Source organism: Takifugu rubripes, chromosome 1 (assembly GCF_901000725.2).
Source record: "Takifugu rubripes chromosome 1, fTakRub1.2, whole genome shotgun sequence".
NCBI lineage: Eukaryota > Metazoa > Chordata > Actinopteri > Tetraodontiformes > Tetraodontidae > Takifugu > Takifugu rubripes.
The window spans coordinates 14,160,879-14,176,648 of record NC_042285.1 but is presented as its reverse complement, the minus strand read 5'-3'; the positions used below and the strand labels follow the sequence as shown (position 1 = coordinate 14,176,648).

The window sequence follows — 15,770 nt, the reverse complement described above, 5'->3', positions numbered from 1 at the left end:
GGTTTCGATCACAAATTACTGGCATGTTGCATCTTTTCTTCCTCTCGTTCTGTCCACACCCTGCCCTATCACCTCTTCTGCTGTTATTAAAAGGAAGTTCCCCCACGTGAGCCTTGCTCAAGGTTTCTTCCAGGTAAAGGAACAGTTCTCCTTGCACAAAAGGAGAACTGTTTTTTATTACATTCAGCTGATATATCATTGTTTTTCTATTTGGTAGTTTTATAAAGACATTTTCCCACACTTGTCCACAAAATGTAGATTCACAAAAAGCACAAATTAATGAGCCAATCTGAGATTTCTAGAATCTAGTCTTTCACACTCCAGTACAGTAGGTGGCAGCATTATTTTATTTTCTAATTGGGCGCAGGTCTCAATCGTGGCAGGAACAGAAGGTGCAGCAGAAACAGGCGAAGAAGACGAGCAGAAACCAGAGTAACCAGAGTAATTCATTTCAGTGCTTGTCAGAAGGAGCAAAACGTATTTTTAATTTTCCCTTCTCTGATTGCTCACCTAAACTAAGGTCGGTATTTCGCAAATCGTCTTCACTGCACAAACGCAATCTAGTAAAGTAGTGTCATGTTTTCCTTCATTCGATATTAACATTATCTTTGTGTTTAAATATATATATATATATATATATATATATATATGGTTTTTTTTCTGGTTTAATTCCAGTATTACTTGAAAATTATTTCTGCAAAGGATCGTTTCCCGACACATGTCAGATTTTATTGTCATATATAGTTGATCTCAGTCCTCTCCGGGTCTGGGCGGGGATGTGGGACAGAGGTGAATCCGGTTTAAGTGCTCATGTCTCCGCCTGGGTGCTTATGATGGGGCTTATGCATAACTTTTACGCTTTATGGTGCTCTGGGTCCTTTAATCGTAGTTAATTTAATGACTCGGGAGTTACAACGACTTGATTATGAAATAACGGTGTTAACAAAGAAAGCCTTGTGTGGAAATCGCGGACATACGGGCTCTTTGTGACGGGCGTTTATGTTTGTAACATATGTAATAATGAAGTAATGCGCTGCACACACCACCAACATTAGCAAGGTCTGACTGAAAACAGTATAACATGAATAAAGTTTAAATGTATAATATTTATGAGGATAAAGGTATGGTTTTAACTGTCTTTTTTTTTTTTTTTTTTTTTAAATGATTTGTCAACCATTAAACTATAGGATGTCTCAGAAGATAAAGGCCGGCTCAGCTGTGGAGATGCAGGGAGATGAAATGACTCGAGTTATCTGGGAACTCATTAAAGAGAAGCTTATCTTCCCATACCTGGAACTGGACCTGCACAGGTGAACACACCTTCACCTGTTCATCATAAACCTCTCAAACTCAGTTTTCTCTTTTTATGTCGCTTCCCTGCTCCTTAGAATATCTGCCAGATTTGGTAGTTTACAAGTCATTTAGACTTCAGACGCAAAGACATGATACAACTCGCAGAATTACTTTTCTGGCGCATCACACAGGTCTTATAAAATGCCATTGCATCTATTTAAAATGGAGGTTTATGTAGGACTGGGAAAGTCAGTACATATGTTAGTCAGAATCATAATAACCATAATTAATTCATTCCGTTTGTTTTTTATATCAATTTTGTTGATGACTTTCAGAAAGCTTCTACTTGGTGCCATTTCCTTCATAGTTATGGTGACTGAAATAAGTCACTGTGTTACTGTCCTCCACGCTAAACCAAGCTAAAACTTCACTATTGAGTTCTGACAGGTTGTCAAATTTCTGAACTTTAGTCTTCTTTTATCAGGTTGATGCCTTTTTTTCTATTTACCTAAAGGTCAATGATCTATTGCACGACCAACTTTACAGGTTTAAAGGTGTAATAATTACTTTTGGGTTCATCTTTGTTGGTTATGTCATTGATCAGGAAAAACCAACTGAAGACCACGTCAGTGATCACCACCACACTAAATGTGGTCACGCTTATGAATGTAATTTTGAACCGTAAAACTCCAAACTCCCCCGCTCAGAATATCTGTCATCGTAAATATTTAAGCAGGGTAAAGGTGAAATAATCTCCAAAAGGCTTAAAGATGACACATTTCCTGTTCTATTTTAAACCAAATCACTTTTAAAAAATATATATATATATATATCTTTTATATCTAATTTTCAAAGTAGCAAAAAAGAAAAGAGCCTTCTGCGGAGTTTGGCTACCTTGCGTAGTTAGTACCAGTGGCACGTCTTTGGCCAGTATCACGGCTTGTAAACCCTTTTTTTTAGCCAAACAAAAGTCTTTCTGTTCTTGTTTGAGGGATCCATTCTTCCATACAACAGACTTCCAGTTCTGTGAGATTCCAGGGCCGTCATGCACACACTGTTATCTTGAGATCTATCTACAGACTTCTAGTGATATTTAGATTAGGCACTTAAACCTCCGATTTCCATTGAAAGCATCTGCGGCGCATCCCCCCCCCCCCCCCCCCGATGCATTTCTGAAGCGTTGCTCCACTGAGCCAGATCACAAAACCACGCCAGAACTACTAGTACTCCTGCGACATCATACGATTCAAGCACATTACAGAGCACCTGAAACGGTAATTAACTTGGTAGTTGAGCTTAACATTCACACCAAACAACCCTGCAATTTCTGATGGACATGTGGACCTGAGAACACTTGTTATTGTTCGTATTGTCTTCTGCTTTATCAGCTGTTTCCTTTTCAGGGTGCTAGGCAACTGTTAGAGGATCCCGTGTCTGCTGATTGTTCGGACGAGATTAGAGACTCCTTGTTGGCAGCCACCCAGGAGTTCAAATATCCTGCCATTCCCCTTCTTTTGCTAGTTGCTGCTTCCCCCTTTTCCCTCTATAGTGACATAAAACAAGAATAATCCCATGATATTGCTTAAAATATTGAAAATAGCATTTCTTGACATAACTTTATCACATTAACAGGAGCTTTGATCAGAGGTTCACATGATTTGGGGTTATGGTTCGGGTTTAGTCCTTTCTCTTTGGAGTTTCTGTGTACTTCTGTAGGGCTTCTGTTGCTACTCCAGTTTCCACTCACAGTACAGAACAAACTCACATCAGGCTGAGTGCAGAAGCTAAATGCCCCTGGGCGTGAGTGTGTTCCGTGGTGAAACTGATCAGTCAGGGCGTATTCTTGCTTCAGAGGCTTCTCCCCTCCTTCAGGACGAGTGCTCATGATCTTCATTGTGAATAAGCGGAGCTTAATAGAAAAATGAAATTTTCAGCCATCATTTAAATATACAGTATAGATATATAGAGAAAACTGAGTTTGGGCTACACTGAAACTAAGATACTGCTCATTGTCAAACAAACACAGAGTTATTTTCTATTTCCTCCATGTAATCAATGAAATGTTTGGGCTTTCTTCTCACCATTGTCGGGGAAAGTTTTGACCTTGGAATTGAAAACCGTGACGCCACTGACGACCGGGTGACCGTTGACGCAGCGGAAGCAGTGCAGCGATATAGTGTGGGCATTAAGTGCGCCACCATCACTCCAGATGAAAAGCGCGTGGAGGAGTTCAAGCTGAAGCAGATGTGGCGTTCACCCAACGGCACCATCCGTAACATCCTGGGAGGCACGGTGTTTCGGGAAGCCATCATCTGCAAGAACATTCCCCGCTTGGTTCCTGGCTGGACCAAGCCAATCATCATCGGCAGGCATGCCCACGGAGATCAGGTAAAGGGTTTGATGCTGGCCACCGGCCTAAATATGAATCTAATCCAACACCTCTGTTTCAGGATTGAAAGGACATCCACAGGTGATGTGATAGTTTTGCAGTGCACAATTCAGTCAGGTTGCAAATTTGGTTAGAATCCCTCATTTCTTTTTGTTCTCTGGTGCCCCATTAAAGTTTTCCCAGCTTCCTAAATGGAGAGCCATAAGTAGACCTGAAGATAAGGCAGTGGCCAGGCTGCCTCTACGGTCAGGCACACTAGCTCCACATGGTGATGCTGGCCAGAGCGGGACACACTGTTCTCTGAGGGAGAGGCGTTAATGAGTGCACGCTCGCCTTTGTTGTTATGCAGAGCAGCAGAAGAAACTAGATCGGAGAGACGGAGTGCTTCGTTTCCAAGGGATAACCGATGTTTATCTTTCCTGACATGAGTTCAGAGGTCAGCGTGCCACTTTTAACCGAGTAAAGAGAAAGCTACGAGAGGCTAACGTTCCAAACAACCTGATTTATGAATGAGGTCAATGTCCAAGGACTCCCCTCAAGCTTTGTGCATGGATTACATTGCGTAATGTGGGTTCTGTTACACCCCAGCAATGAGGCTTCCTGACTGGGCAGCTGGATGTCTCTGACGGAGCTGATGTGCTTCGTGACGGCCGCCATTTAATTTTAACTCGGGGGTTCAGCATCCATTTTGGGTGTATGACCCACTTAATTTGTTTTGGGAAATGGGATCATAATTCAAACATCCCTCCGCCTCTTGCTGGATGGCTGTCCAAATACTTTGGAGGCCCTGGAAATGGAATTTCTCCGAATAACCTGTCCTGAATAACCTGAAATACTAGAATGCAGATATGAATTCTTCTCAGAGACAATCATTTATGTGGCAGGCATTCTTTGGTAACTGTGCAGCATATTCTACAAACATTAACAGAATATTATTCAAAAGTTTACTAGCTTGACCTTGTTATTGAATAAAACTTTACTGATTTCTTTCTGGGTGACTTCTAAACAACTGTGGAAGCTGCACTCGTGCAGAGCCTCAGCTCCTCGGGTGCTGCCTCTGCAGCCTCCTAACACAGGATTCTTAACAGTGATGCAGCTTTGAATGATTCCTATTTATTCAGCTCAAACACTCCTGTTCTTGTCCACCATCAAACCTACATTTCTGATTCTGCTTCCACAGTATAAAGCCACAGACTTTGTGGTTCCTGGGGATGGGAAAGTGGAGATGATCTACACTCCTGCATCCGGAACGCCAGTTAAATATACCATTCATGAGTTTAAAGGTAAACATGCACACACACTCACACACACATACACGTTTACAGGCATGTGTCTGTGTTTGTAGGTACCGGTGGGGTTGCCATGGGGATGTACAACACAGATAAGTCTATCCAGGACTTTGCTCATAGCTCCTTCCAGATGGCTCTGAGCAAAGGCTGGCCCCTGTACCTCAGCACTAAGAACACCATTCTGAAGAAGTATGACGGTCGCTTCAAAGACATCTTCCAGGAAATCTATGAGAAGTAAGGACTTGCCCCCGTATTATCCGTTTCTTCTGTTCTCACTCACCCGTCAGAGAAGCACCTGATCATGTTCTAAGGATCAGCATGATGGTGCAACTCCCAATCAGGTCTCACCCTTCGTGGAGATCAAATCATCATCCCAGTGTGTGATTGCACGTCTCTCGTGTGTTTTGTGTGTGTGTTTTTTTCCTTTGCCTTTTTTTCCTGTCCTTCCCCCCCCCGCCGTATCTCGTCTCTTCCTCCTTTAGCCAGGTGGCCAGCAGCGGGACGATCACCCTAATGAGCCCGGCCATATTCAAGGTTGTTAAAAGCGGGTTTTTCCTGCAGGCTCTGGGTTCCTGTAAAGCCCCCCCAGGCGATCTCGCCCGACTGAATACACTGTGTGACGTGAGTGAAAAGTGAAGTGAGGACGTGTTTTTGGCTCTTTTGTCCTCAGAGAATACATCAGTAAGTTTAAGGACCGAGGCATCTGGTATGAGCATCGCCTGATTGACGACATGGTGGCCCAGGCTATGAAATCTGATGGCGGCTTCATTTGGGCCTGCAAAAACTATGACGGGGACGTGCAGTCTGACTCTGTGGCACAAGGTTGGTGCACACACAGGTGGGTGCACTGTAAGCTGTGCGTCCACAGTTTACAGATGTTCTTTTGCGCCCCAGGCTACGGCTCCCTGGGTATGATGACGAGTGTGCTGGTGTGTCCTGATGGACGCACAGTGGAGTCTGAGGCCGCCCACGGCACCGTGACCCGTCACTACAGACAACACCAAGAGGGGAAGGAGACTTCCACCAATCCCATAGGTCTAAGATCATGCATATCCCTACCAAACATCTGTATCTTTACACAATATGTCTGACCTGATTTTGAATCTTGATGTTTCACAGCCTCCATCTTTGCCTGGACGCGCGGCCTGCTGCACCGAGCAAAGCTGGACAACAACGCAGAGCTGAAAACCTTCTGCGAGGCGCTTGAAGCAGTGTGCATCGAGACCATCGAGGCTGGGTTCATGACTAAGGATTTGGCTATCTGCATCAAAGGCCTGGCTCAGTAAGTTATTTGAACGCTTCATTGCCAGATTACAGATGATTCTGTTGTGATCTAATAATTGGTAGTAAGGGATGGAACTGTAGTCATCTTGGTCTAATCTCGCCATGCTGTATCTATGTAGCTCACTTGTATTTACCAGGGGAGACACACACACACACACACACACACACACACACACACAGAGAAAGCAGTAGGAGAGGGATTAAAGGACAGGTATGCTGAACACTCTCTTGTTCTCTTTTTGCAGCGTGAGCCGCGCTGACTACCTAAACACTTTTGAGTTCCTGGATAAGTTGGCGGAAAACCTCAAGATGAAGCTGACGGTTCAGCCCAAGTTATGATGTCATAGTTTCACTAAAAAACACATTTAAAGTCAGACATCGGCGAAACAACCGAAGTAACACCAGAGCGCGGGGCGCAATGTGCTCAGCGGCTTCTGGAATTATGGATTAAAGCCATTTCTTATCTAGTCCGGTTAGTGATTTCACATTCTTAATGGACAACCACAACTGTAACAGCAGAAATCCACAAGATAAACTGCAGGAGAATCACTTTACACCTTAGTGACCCAATTTACCAACCCAAAAATTATGTTGCACTTGGTCTACTTTAACACTACATTCCAGCTGCTCTTACCTTACTACTGTACATATACTGTATTCTTACACATTTAATAAAAAAGATTTAATAAAAGTATTCAAACAACAGTCAGATGTGGTGTTTGAATGTTTTAAAAGTTCCTAATAAATGTTTTTGAGACTGCGCTGATTCCTTTTATGTTTTTCACTCATGAAATGATGAACTGTGGTTGATTCATGGGTGAAGAGGCTGTGGTGAGTCTGCAACAGGACACAGTCCGATGGCTGGTCCTTTCAGCCGTTGTGAAGAGAGCGTAGAAGAGTCAAACTAGATGAGAACTCTTATCTGCAGTCGCAACACATTTATATAGGCAGCTACTAAGAGATGGTCACTGTTTGTTGTGATGCTGCAGAAAAGGTGTTCAAAATCATGAATCATGAATACATTCCTCATAACTGAGTCAACGCTACCTCAGTGTTCACTGTGGGGGGGGGGGGGGGGGGGGTTATTCTGTTCAAAAATGTCAAAGCTGGAAAAGGCAACAAAAGAAGCCTGCAAACAATTAAAGCCGCAGTTTTGTGGGGAAAGCGAAAGATGTTGAAGTTTCAGCACATCATACCAGGTGGAGGTGGAGGCGCTGGCTTTGGTGCTAACAGAACCCATGAGTTAGGCAGGGTGGCTGCACGTGTCGGCAGCATTAGGGAGAAGACAACGGGGCCAGGGATCCTGAGCCCCACCCACAGTCCTCGGAGCTAGAGTGAGGGTCTGTCTGCAGAGGCATAACCCCGGTAAAGGAGGTGAGAACAAGCCTTGAGCCACACGAATACACCACCTCATATAAACTTATCCCAGCAGAGGTTGGCTGTTATTCATGGGTCAGCAGTTTATTACAGGTCAGATTGCTTTTGTACTGTAGGTTTTCAAGAATGCACTAATTACACCGCTGGTTAAGAAGTAATTCACCCAACCAACACTATTAACAAATGATGGGTCACATTCAAAATCTTTTTGCATTTAGGTAATAAGAATGCTGCCTGTGAAAGAAAAAAAAGTTTAAGAATGCATTTACATTAATATGATGAGAATAATTAGATACCCTCTGCAAGCTGCCGCCATTTCTGGATTTGAAATATATATATTTTTTTTAAAACATTCTTGTGCATTTAAATGCAGCCGGGCCACAACTGGGTGTAGTTCACATCCTGACCACTATGTGGCGACAACGTACGTCAATAAGCTCATTAGGATCCAGGGACTGTGCATCATCAGAAAGCACAAACTGAAGAAAGGATTTGTGTTGCCTGTTGGCTTTAAACTACGAAAATAATATGTGGAAATAAAACCTGAAAATAAATAGTGCCTTTAAAAGAAATTTCTGCCTGAAGCTGCAATTATGATGCTGTATTTCAACATCAAAACCTCAACATTCAGTTGCACGTTTCAGTTTTTATTGATTCAAATCCAAACTCAAAAAAACAAGTCTTTTTGCCTTTGGCTCAGTCTGACAGCAGATTCCATGTTGTGCAACAGCAGGTTATTGTCCTTTAGTTGGACAAAACCGATCTTTTCTGCGCATCCTTCAATACCAGAATATTGAGCTTTCTGGTGGATCTGTTCCAGGTGTTGGTTCACATATAGAGTATGGTTTTTTTTAAAGTATATTCACAAGCCAGGTTGTTCCTGCATTTTGGTGGTGATCCTCCCAATCATCCAGCTCATAGTAGCTCAGTGCATTTATCCAGAGCAACTGGATTTTCATGATTTTGTCAGAAAACCAAAGCTTCTTTGGTTGCAGGGGTCACAGGGTTTAACTCATTTCTTGTCTAAACTGCGTCTCACACCCGTTGTGAGGCAGCTGTGTTTCTATACAGTCTTTGGTTACAGCATTACAAAGACACAGGCTGACTTGATCGTGTCACAACAGTGGTGTTAAATGATGAAACCTTCAATTGTGCTCACCCTGACTGTCAGCTAATCTTCTAAAAGTCAACTTTCTTGGCTGAGCTGCTTAGAAATACACGTGAATCGCTGTTACAAAAGTACATTTTATTAAAACATACATAAATAAAACAGGTAGAAAAGACAACTTTACATTGTGATGTTATGAGGATACTACACTCTTGGAGAACAATATGTTCGTATCGCTTTTGCAAAGCAAGTGCACATACAATTGTCAAAATATAGATAAATATGAATTTTAAGATGGAGTCAGTTTTAATAACAAAAAGCATGTCTACTATAAGTGCTGTATAAAGTCTGTCATATAGACATAAAATGTGATTTTATTTTACAGCTGAATGGTCACTTACAATGACCCGCCTCTGTACATCTGAAGCTAATAAATATTTAGTGCATATTCCTCATTTACCTCAGTGATGAGCCAAATGAAAAAAAAGAAGGAATTTTTAAATTAATAAGGAACCAAACTCAGCTTGGTTCCTGAAGTTAAAGAAGACGGGTGTCTAATCGTGTCATGTACGGCCAGACAGTCCAGCTATCTGCGTCGCTCCATCGAAATAAAACCGACATCACTGCTTCTTTAGAATCACACACGTACACCATCAGGAGCCTTGTCGTTCCTCTGTATGACTTACAGGATGCACCTTGTTCGCTTTAGTAGCATCATCTTGTGATGTATTTCCACATCACAGAACTCCTTTGTCCGGCTTGAATCGGCCTCACTGCTGTAACGTCCCCTAACACAAACCTCAATACCTTATACACACTCCAGTGCTATTATGGATGGAATGGAGGCCTGTGTGTACAAAAAAAAATGCTGACGTATCAATACAATCAATAGCAGTTGTTCTTTGGCATGAAAATAATGTTAGCTCAGTAGCATGTCAGCCCCTCGCGTTTCGCTTCAGTTACCCAACTTTATGGCCCCAAAATATGTGCCTTCGCCCTCTGGGTCTAACATCCAAGCATTGGATACATTGACAAACAAGGCATCGCCCTTTTCCAGGTGGACCCCTCGGCCCTGCTGGGCGCAGTACATGTTATAACTGGCGTTGTTCCAGCGCATGGTGCTGCCCGTCTTCATCAGTACCACAGCCTTGCTGTTCTGTTTGATGCTCTCATGGAAGATGTACTGGATCAGCTGTGTGTTACTAACGTCCACAGTCGGGACGGCAACCTGAATGCTGTCCTCTGGAAGGTATTTGTAGTATCGGAAGCAAGTCTTGGCGTAAACGTAGTAGAAACCAGACTCCATCACCAACAGCTTGCCCTTCTGGTAACCCATGTGGTGGCGATATCCGTGCACCTGGTCCCAAATGATGGTAACAGCATTGGGTTCGCCCTCTGCATGGTTCAAACAAGACACAGCAAAGAGCTTCAGGAGCGATTCAGGGCTCAGGGTGTTCAGCTGATAAGCACCAATGACTGAGCAATCCAGCACCTGGGCCACAGCTGCCCATTAGTTTAAAAATGACTCAGGAAAAGAAATATCTTCACCACTGAGTATTTGTGCTTAATCCTTTAGAATTTCTTCCAAACAGTGAACCTTTCTCCTAATTTGGAATTATTACATTTACAAATATTCAGACTGTGCATTAAAAAAGCTGAGGTGAGGATTACTGGTGATAAGTAAAGCTGGACTCACTCTTTGAGTACATTTGATGTGTTGTGATGGGCAGATGAGCCGACGGCAGACTTTCTCTGGAAGTCTTGCATCGTCTTTTACGGTTGTCCTTCAGTGCGTTAAGCACAGGCTCTATCTGAACCTCCTGTAGAAGACAAGAAAGAAGCGTTAAGGAGTCGTGTAACGTACAGAGTGCAGCTTAGTGCAGATTCCTTGAACTAGACATTCACCGACACGAAAACAGCCGCTGTTTAAAAAGCCCACACACACTGTGTGCTGGGGACACGTGTGCAGACACAGAATAAAGAAGATACACAAGGCGACCAACTTTGACAGCTTTACAAGGAACTGATGAAAACCTTTGCTGCAGGCAGAGGAAAATGAAAGAATCAGCGAAACGCGAGATAATGGCTCGGTTAGAGCTGATGAAGCCTCTTGGATGAGAATGAACAGTCTCCAAGGACCCACAAGGGAGGCTTGTTGGCCTATTTTAAGCCAAAGGGAAGAGTTCTTCCACCTGGATGACTGAGAGGCTCTATAACTCATCAGCCCTCAACAACAACAACAGCGCTGTTGTCCAGATCTGGAAGAACAGGGGTCGATCGACACACCAGAAATAAAAGGGTCAACATTACTGGCATGTCTAGAAACCGCTGTGCTGTGAATCCAGGACGTGAAGGCGACCCTAAACAAGTGTCAGATGAAGATTGTGTTGTTTTGGTTTTTCCCCAACTGCATCTGACGACAGCGCAGATGCCAGATCGGGCCTCTCAAACCTGCACCCAGGCATCAGACGGTGAAGGGAGGCTGTTAAAAAGCACCGTGTGGTCCCCAAAGTAGGTCACAAACGTCAGTCTAATGTTTTTTGGGGGGGCTTTTTGTCCTCAATGAACCTCAATGTGACGCAGTGAATACGAGCAATAGGCGGTTTTTCGATGGGACCTTCCAGATAGCGTAAAAGAGGAGTCAATTTTCCGTTTATGATAGCTGGCACCGTAGCCAGAGCTGTCGCTAGCATGATCTCCTCTGCAATGCTGTGTGGTTTCTTTACCACACAATTCCGTGGGATGCCAGTTGCGCTTTGTTTTTCTTACACATTCTGTTTTTTTAAGCTGTTTTCCTGCTTACAGTATTCACAGTTTCCTCTTGAAAACCTTGAGTGGTTTACTGCTGTGCCGAGAGCGCACGGCCTCTAACGGCGTGATCTCACTGCAGCCAAGTGACCGGAATCTGATGTGGATCCAAGACAGACTTCAGTCTGAGCCGCTTAAGGACCCAAAGTAGAAGCACACGTCCTCTGTCGCAGCGCAGTGTTTACAGAAGTGATTCCAAGAGCCCCTTGGAGAACGAGTGTGTTTGCAGTTTGATTTATAACTCATTATGCAGTGGAGGCAGACGATTGTGTGTTTAACCTGTGTCGTTGTTTCTCCTCAAATATTTATGAGGTCTAAATCCTCCTTGTCCCCCCGCTGACCGCCGCCCTCCGTGCCTGTTGTTGTGAAACTTCTCGGAGGCTATAAAACCTGATTCAGACCACTTGGGCTGGCAGCGTGAGCGAAGCGTCTCTTCCATTTTAGGTTTCATCCCGTCCACCAACAGAGGACTGAAGCACAACACACACAGAGGTCGACCTTCATCTCAGACTCCACTCGCCCCAAATCCAAGACTGATAACTCCTGTCACATAGTTGTTTTTGTCTTGGGTTGTCACCTTTATTATGCAAGAGGGCTTAAAAAAAAGGTTGGAAAACTCTGCTTTTAGTCATTTCTTTTACCACCTCCTGCAGGAAACAGCACTTTAGCTTAATGAACTATAAAAACGGGATTTATTTGGATGGCGAGATGAAGCTGGGCTTGGAAGAGTCCAACCAAATGCTGAAATTGAACCGTGCATCATTCAGAAGGTGCCGCTCACACTCACCTCTATGGGTTGATGCGGGGCCATGGACAGATCTATCTGGAGAGAGAGAGCACGGACATGAGGTTAGAGTTCAGAATACAATCTTTTCTGTTATCACACATATTCTTACTCTTATTATCCATATCTGAAAGGTTTTTGTGGGGATAGTTTTTCACTCTGCATTCACCTGACACACATCACAGACTCAGGTAAGTGGCAACTCATCTTTTTTTCCCCCCACAAGAAGACTTGTATTGACCATGAATTCATGTATAAAATTAACAGAGTCCAAAAGGGCCATCGACGTTCCATCGGGGAACAGTTTTTCCATAAAAGGTGCTCATGGTCTGTCAGACTGCCTGGGGAGGTGTTACGGAGTAACAGAGCCCCAGCAGAACACTGCCCCAAGCCTCTCACTGCCTGTGCTTCCCTTCTTCCTGTCATGCACCTTGGTGCCATCTGGGTCCCAGGTAGGTGTGGCACAGGCGCCTGGACAACCTGTGATGTATCTGACTGCTCCCTGGTCCAGGCCTGCAGGTGGGCAGGGGTCAGCCTGACTGGGCTGCAGCTATACAGCCCCAAACAGAACCAGCATTTAAGTCTTTATTCATTTAAGCTCATCTGTTGGCCGCCCGTGACCCTTGGCTGCCCATCAGCCCGTCACCAGTTCACCGCTGGAGCTCCCCTGGGCTACTTTTGATAGACACTGACCACTACAGACAGGGAAGAACAAGAGCTGTACCATCACTCAAACCTTGACGTTTGCCTGTTTATTGTGCTTCAAACGCATCAAGTTTGAAGGCAAAATCTGGATTTGTTCCCTAAAATAGCCCAGATTAAGCCTTAACCAGTGTCTGTTACTGGTCATAATGTTATACCAGTTTCATTTTTCATGCTAAACTGGCTTACAAAATATAAAAAGAAAAGGTTTTTTGCTGTTTAATGGTTAAAACCAAGCTAAATGTGTTGCATAACTTTTGTTATTATTATGTACAAATTCACAAACAGCTCAATATGAACTTAAGTCTTAAAGTGAGACGCAGCTGTACACATAGTTTTAAAAAATCCATGCTAATCTTACTTAGACCAATTTGTTATAAACAGGGAAAAAAATGAGACCTCACAGCTGTAAACTCTTTTGGCACTTGACTTCATGAAAACACGTGTGACAAGGTTGATGTTAGACAAGATTAATTTACTGAGCATGTGTGTGTGTGTTATTATTGTGATGAATTAAACGGAGCGACACACATTCGCCCGCATTCTGAAGCCCTTTAGTCTCCGGCCAACCTACAGTCTGAGAACCAGCAGGACAAAAAGAAAAGAAAAAAAAAACCACACGGGCATGAGAAGAACATGGAAACTCCACAGAGATCGGAACTGGAAAAGAAAACAGAGCCGCCTGCATGGATGTGCACCAGTGTGCTCTTCCACTCGCTACCATGAACCGGGTGAGGCAAGAACTGACCTGGGCCTAAAAAAACCATTCACAGCTGGAATGATACCATGGTTTTCCAGCTGTGAATGATCCTTTTCATCTCTCCCTACTGATGCCTCTGCACGTGTAGTCCTGACGGACGGCAGAGACGACAGCCTGGTCTTGAACCCCCACTGCCCCCCCCCCCCCCTTCCCCCAAATTCTGCCCCACAAAAGCAGCAGCGATTTCATGGCACTTTGTGCAAACAGTTAAAGGTCGCTCCCACATGTTCCACGGCTGAGCAAAGTCAGGCTGAGTGTGTGACAGAACATTTCGGGGTGTTTTCAGAGCCAGCCTGCTGTGGTGTGTTTGGACAGGAGCACTACTTATTGAATTTGATTTCATGTTTTTTAACCGGTTCAAATTCAAACTCTGGTTACAAAACCGCTGCCGCTGCAACTGTACCAACAGGTTTTTTTTTTCCTCCTCTTCTCCAACTCTTCAGTAATACTCGGCTCGGAACCTCAGAACAGCTCTGTTTACACTGAAGCGTTTAGATTTTTTTGACACATATAAATGACAAATATAACCACGTCATGTAAACACAGGCGAGTGTTAGTATGACTTGATGTAAAACATCTGCATTTTACAAACAAAACGTCTCGATGCTTTCGTGTGTTTACACGCTTTTTCAGATTCTGTCTATACCTTTTGCAGTTTTGTGTTGTTGTTGTCTTTTTTTTAAATTTTTCTTACTGAACAAGACCTGTTTTAACTGCCTGTTTGCTGACGAAGCTTCTGCGCCAACAAAGAATGTGCACTAGAAACTTGGCGCACAACACCAAACCCCCGGCCCCGCCACCCACTCCTAATCCGAGCCCTAACCCTAACTTTAACCACATCTGGATGATCTATTTTGTCCTTATGGCATTCCAAACATGCGTAGGTATGACTTTAAAATGCAAAATCCGACTTAAGTCCGTGTTTAGGTAAAAAAAAAAAAAAAAAAAGACAGAGGAAATTTTTATAAACACAACTTTACGCATACGGGCCCTGCGATGTCGAGAAAGAGATGGCTGTGGAAAACAACTCTGAGTCTTACCTCCTGCAGATAACCTGTCAGGTGTAGCAAGATCGCAATGCTGGAAGCCACCTGGAGCAATCCCATAACAACCAGAGTGCCGAACAATATCGACCGATAAGTGGAGTCGGACGTTTGCACGGACTGGAAGCGGTTGTGCCCGGCCTCCATGTCGATGGTGTTGCGCAGGTAGCCTCTGTACTCGCCGTGGGAAGTTGCCATGACGCGCGGCTCCGTGTGGCTCAGCCAAAGGTGCGGGATCCAGAACTCGACGTATCTGGAGGAAGCGGAGTCTTTACGGGAACCCCTAAAACAGCTGGTGGGCGGGCGAAGCCAGCTCGCGGCGCTCCCTCCCAGCGAATCACAGCGAGGCTCTGAAAAGACACGTGAAAGGAGCGAAGGAGGGCTGCAAAGAGAGCAGCGACAGGTGAGGACAGGCCACGTGATCAACCCCCACTCCCCAAGCGCGCGCACACCTTCGCACGCGGACCCACGCGACGTTAAAACCGGGTTCAAACGTTTAGAAAGTCAAATAAAGGGAACCTTTTTAAAAAGTACCAAAAACCTGCATTTTCTACTATATATGAGATGAAATATGGGGCTCACCCAAATGTTGCATTTTCATATGATGGAGAAAAAACAACGAAACTTTAAAAAGAGTTTTGGTCGATTATAGCGCCATCTGTCGATCGAGATGTTCCAGAACTCCCCTGAAAGTGAGAGCCAAGTTCGTAGGCGGACTTCAGATATGCGTCAGTCCACGTCTAAACATTCATAGTTTTCAACTTGTTAGCGGACCACGCCCAAATTTTGACATTGCTGATTCACCTTAAAATAAATAAATATAAAAAAAAACACTAAAACATTTGTTTGAACTAAACAGTAATCGGGGGGGGGGGGAATGTGCACACGAAATCTTAAATGTAAAATTCACTCCATGAAAATTGCAGTGTAGAT

The 15,770-nt window shown here is 44.0% G+C and overlaps 2 protein-coding genes across 3 annotated transcripts; one reads left to right on the top strand and one right to left on the bottom strand.

Annotated features, from left to right (window-relative positions):
• Positions 1–390: 390 nt before the first annotated feature.
• idh1 (isocitrate dehydrogenase (NADP(+)) 1) lies at positions 391–7,015 on the top strand. 2 transcript variants are annotated; one of them, XM_003976028.3, is made up of 9 exons: positions 391–520; positions 1,188–1,310; positions 3,390–3,681; positions 4,863–4,965; positions 5,028–5,205; positions 5,642–5,793; positions 5,866–6,006; positions 6,091–6,253; positions 6,501–6,594. In XM_003976028.3, the coding sequence occupies exons 2-9, from the start codon at positions 1,189–1,191 to the stop codon at positions 6,592–6,594; spliced, it is 1,245 nt and encodes a 414-aa protein (XP_003976077.2). In that variant the 5' UTR covers positions 391–520; position 1,188. The 2 variants fall into 2 exon arrangements, with proteins under 2 accessions (XP_003976077.2, XP_029702428.1); XM_029846568.1 differs by lacking the exon at positions 391–520 and having other exon boundaries at positions 1,189–1,310; positions 6,501–7,015.
• A 1,842-nt stretch (positions 7,016–8,857) lies between these two features.
• On the bottom strand, positions 8,858–15,647 carry tnfsf11 (TNF superfamily member 11). Its single transcript, XM_003976029.3, has 4 exons — positions 14,835–15,647; positions 12,336–12,371; positions 10,437–10,560; positions 8,858–10,135 (listed from the first exon to the last, which is right to left on the bottom strand). Exons 1-4 carry the CDS (start codon positions 15,033–15,035, stop codon positions 9,696–9,698), a joined length of 801 nt encoding a protein of 266 aa, XP_003976078.1. The 5' UTR covers positions 15,036–15,647; the 3' UTR covers positions 8,858–9,695.
• Between the last annotated feature and the right edge of the window lie 123 nt (positions 15,648–15,770).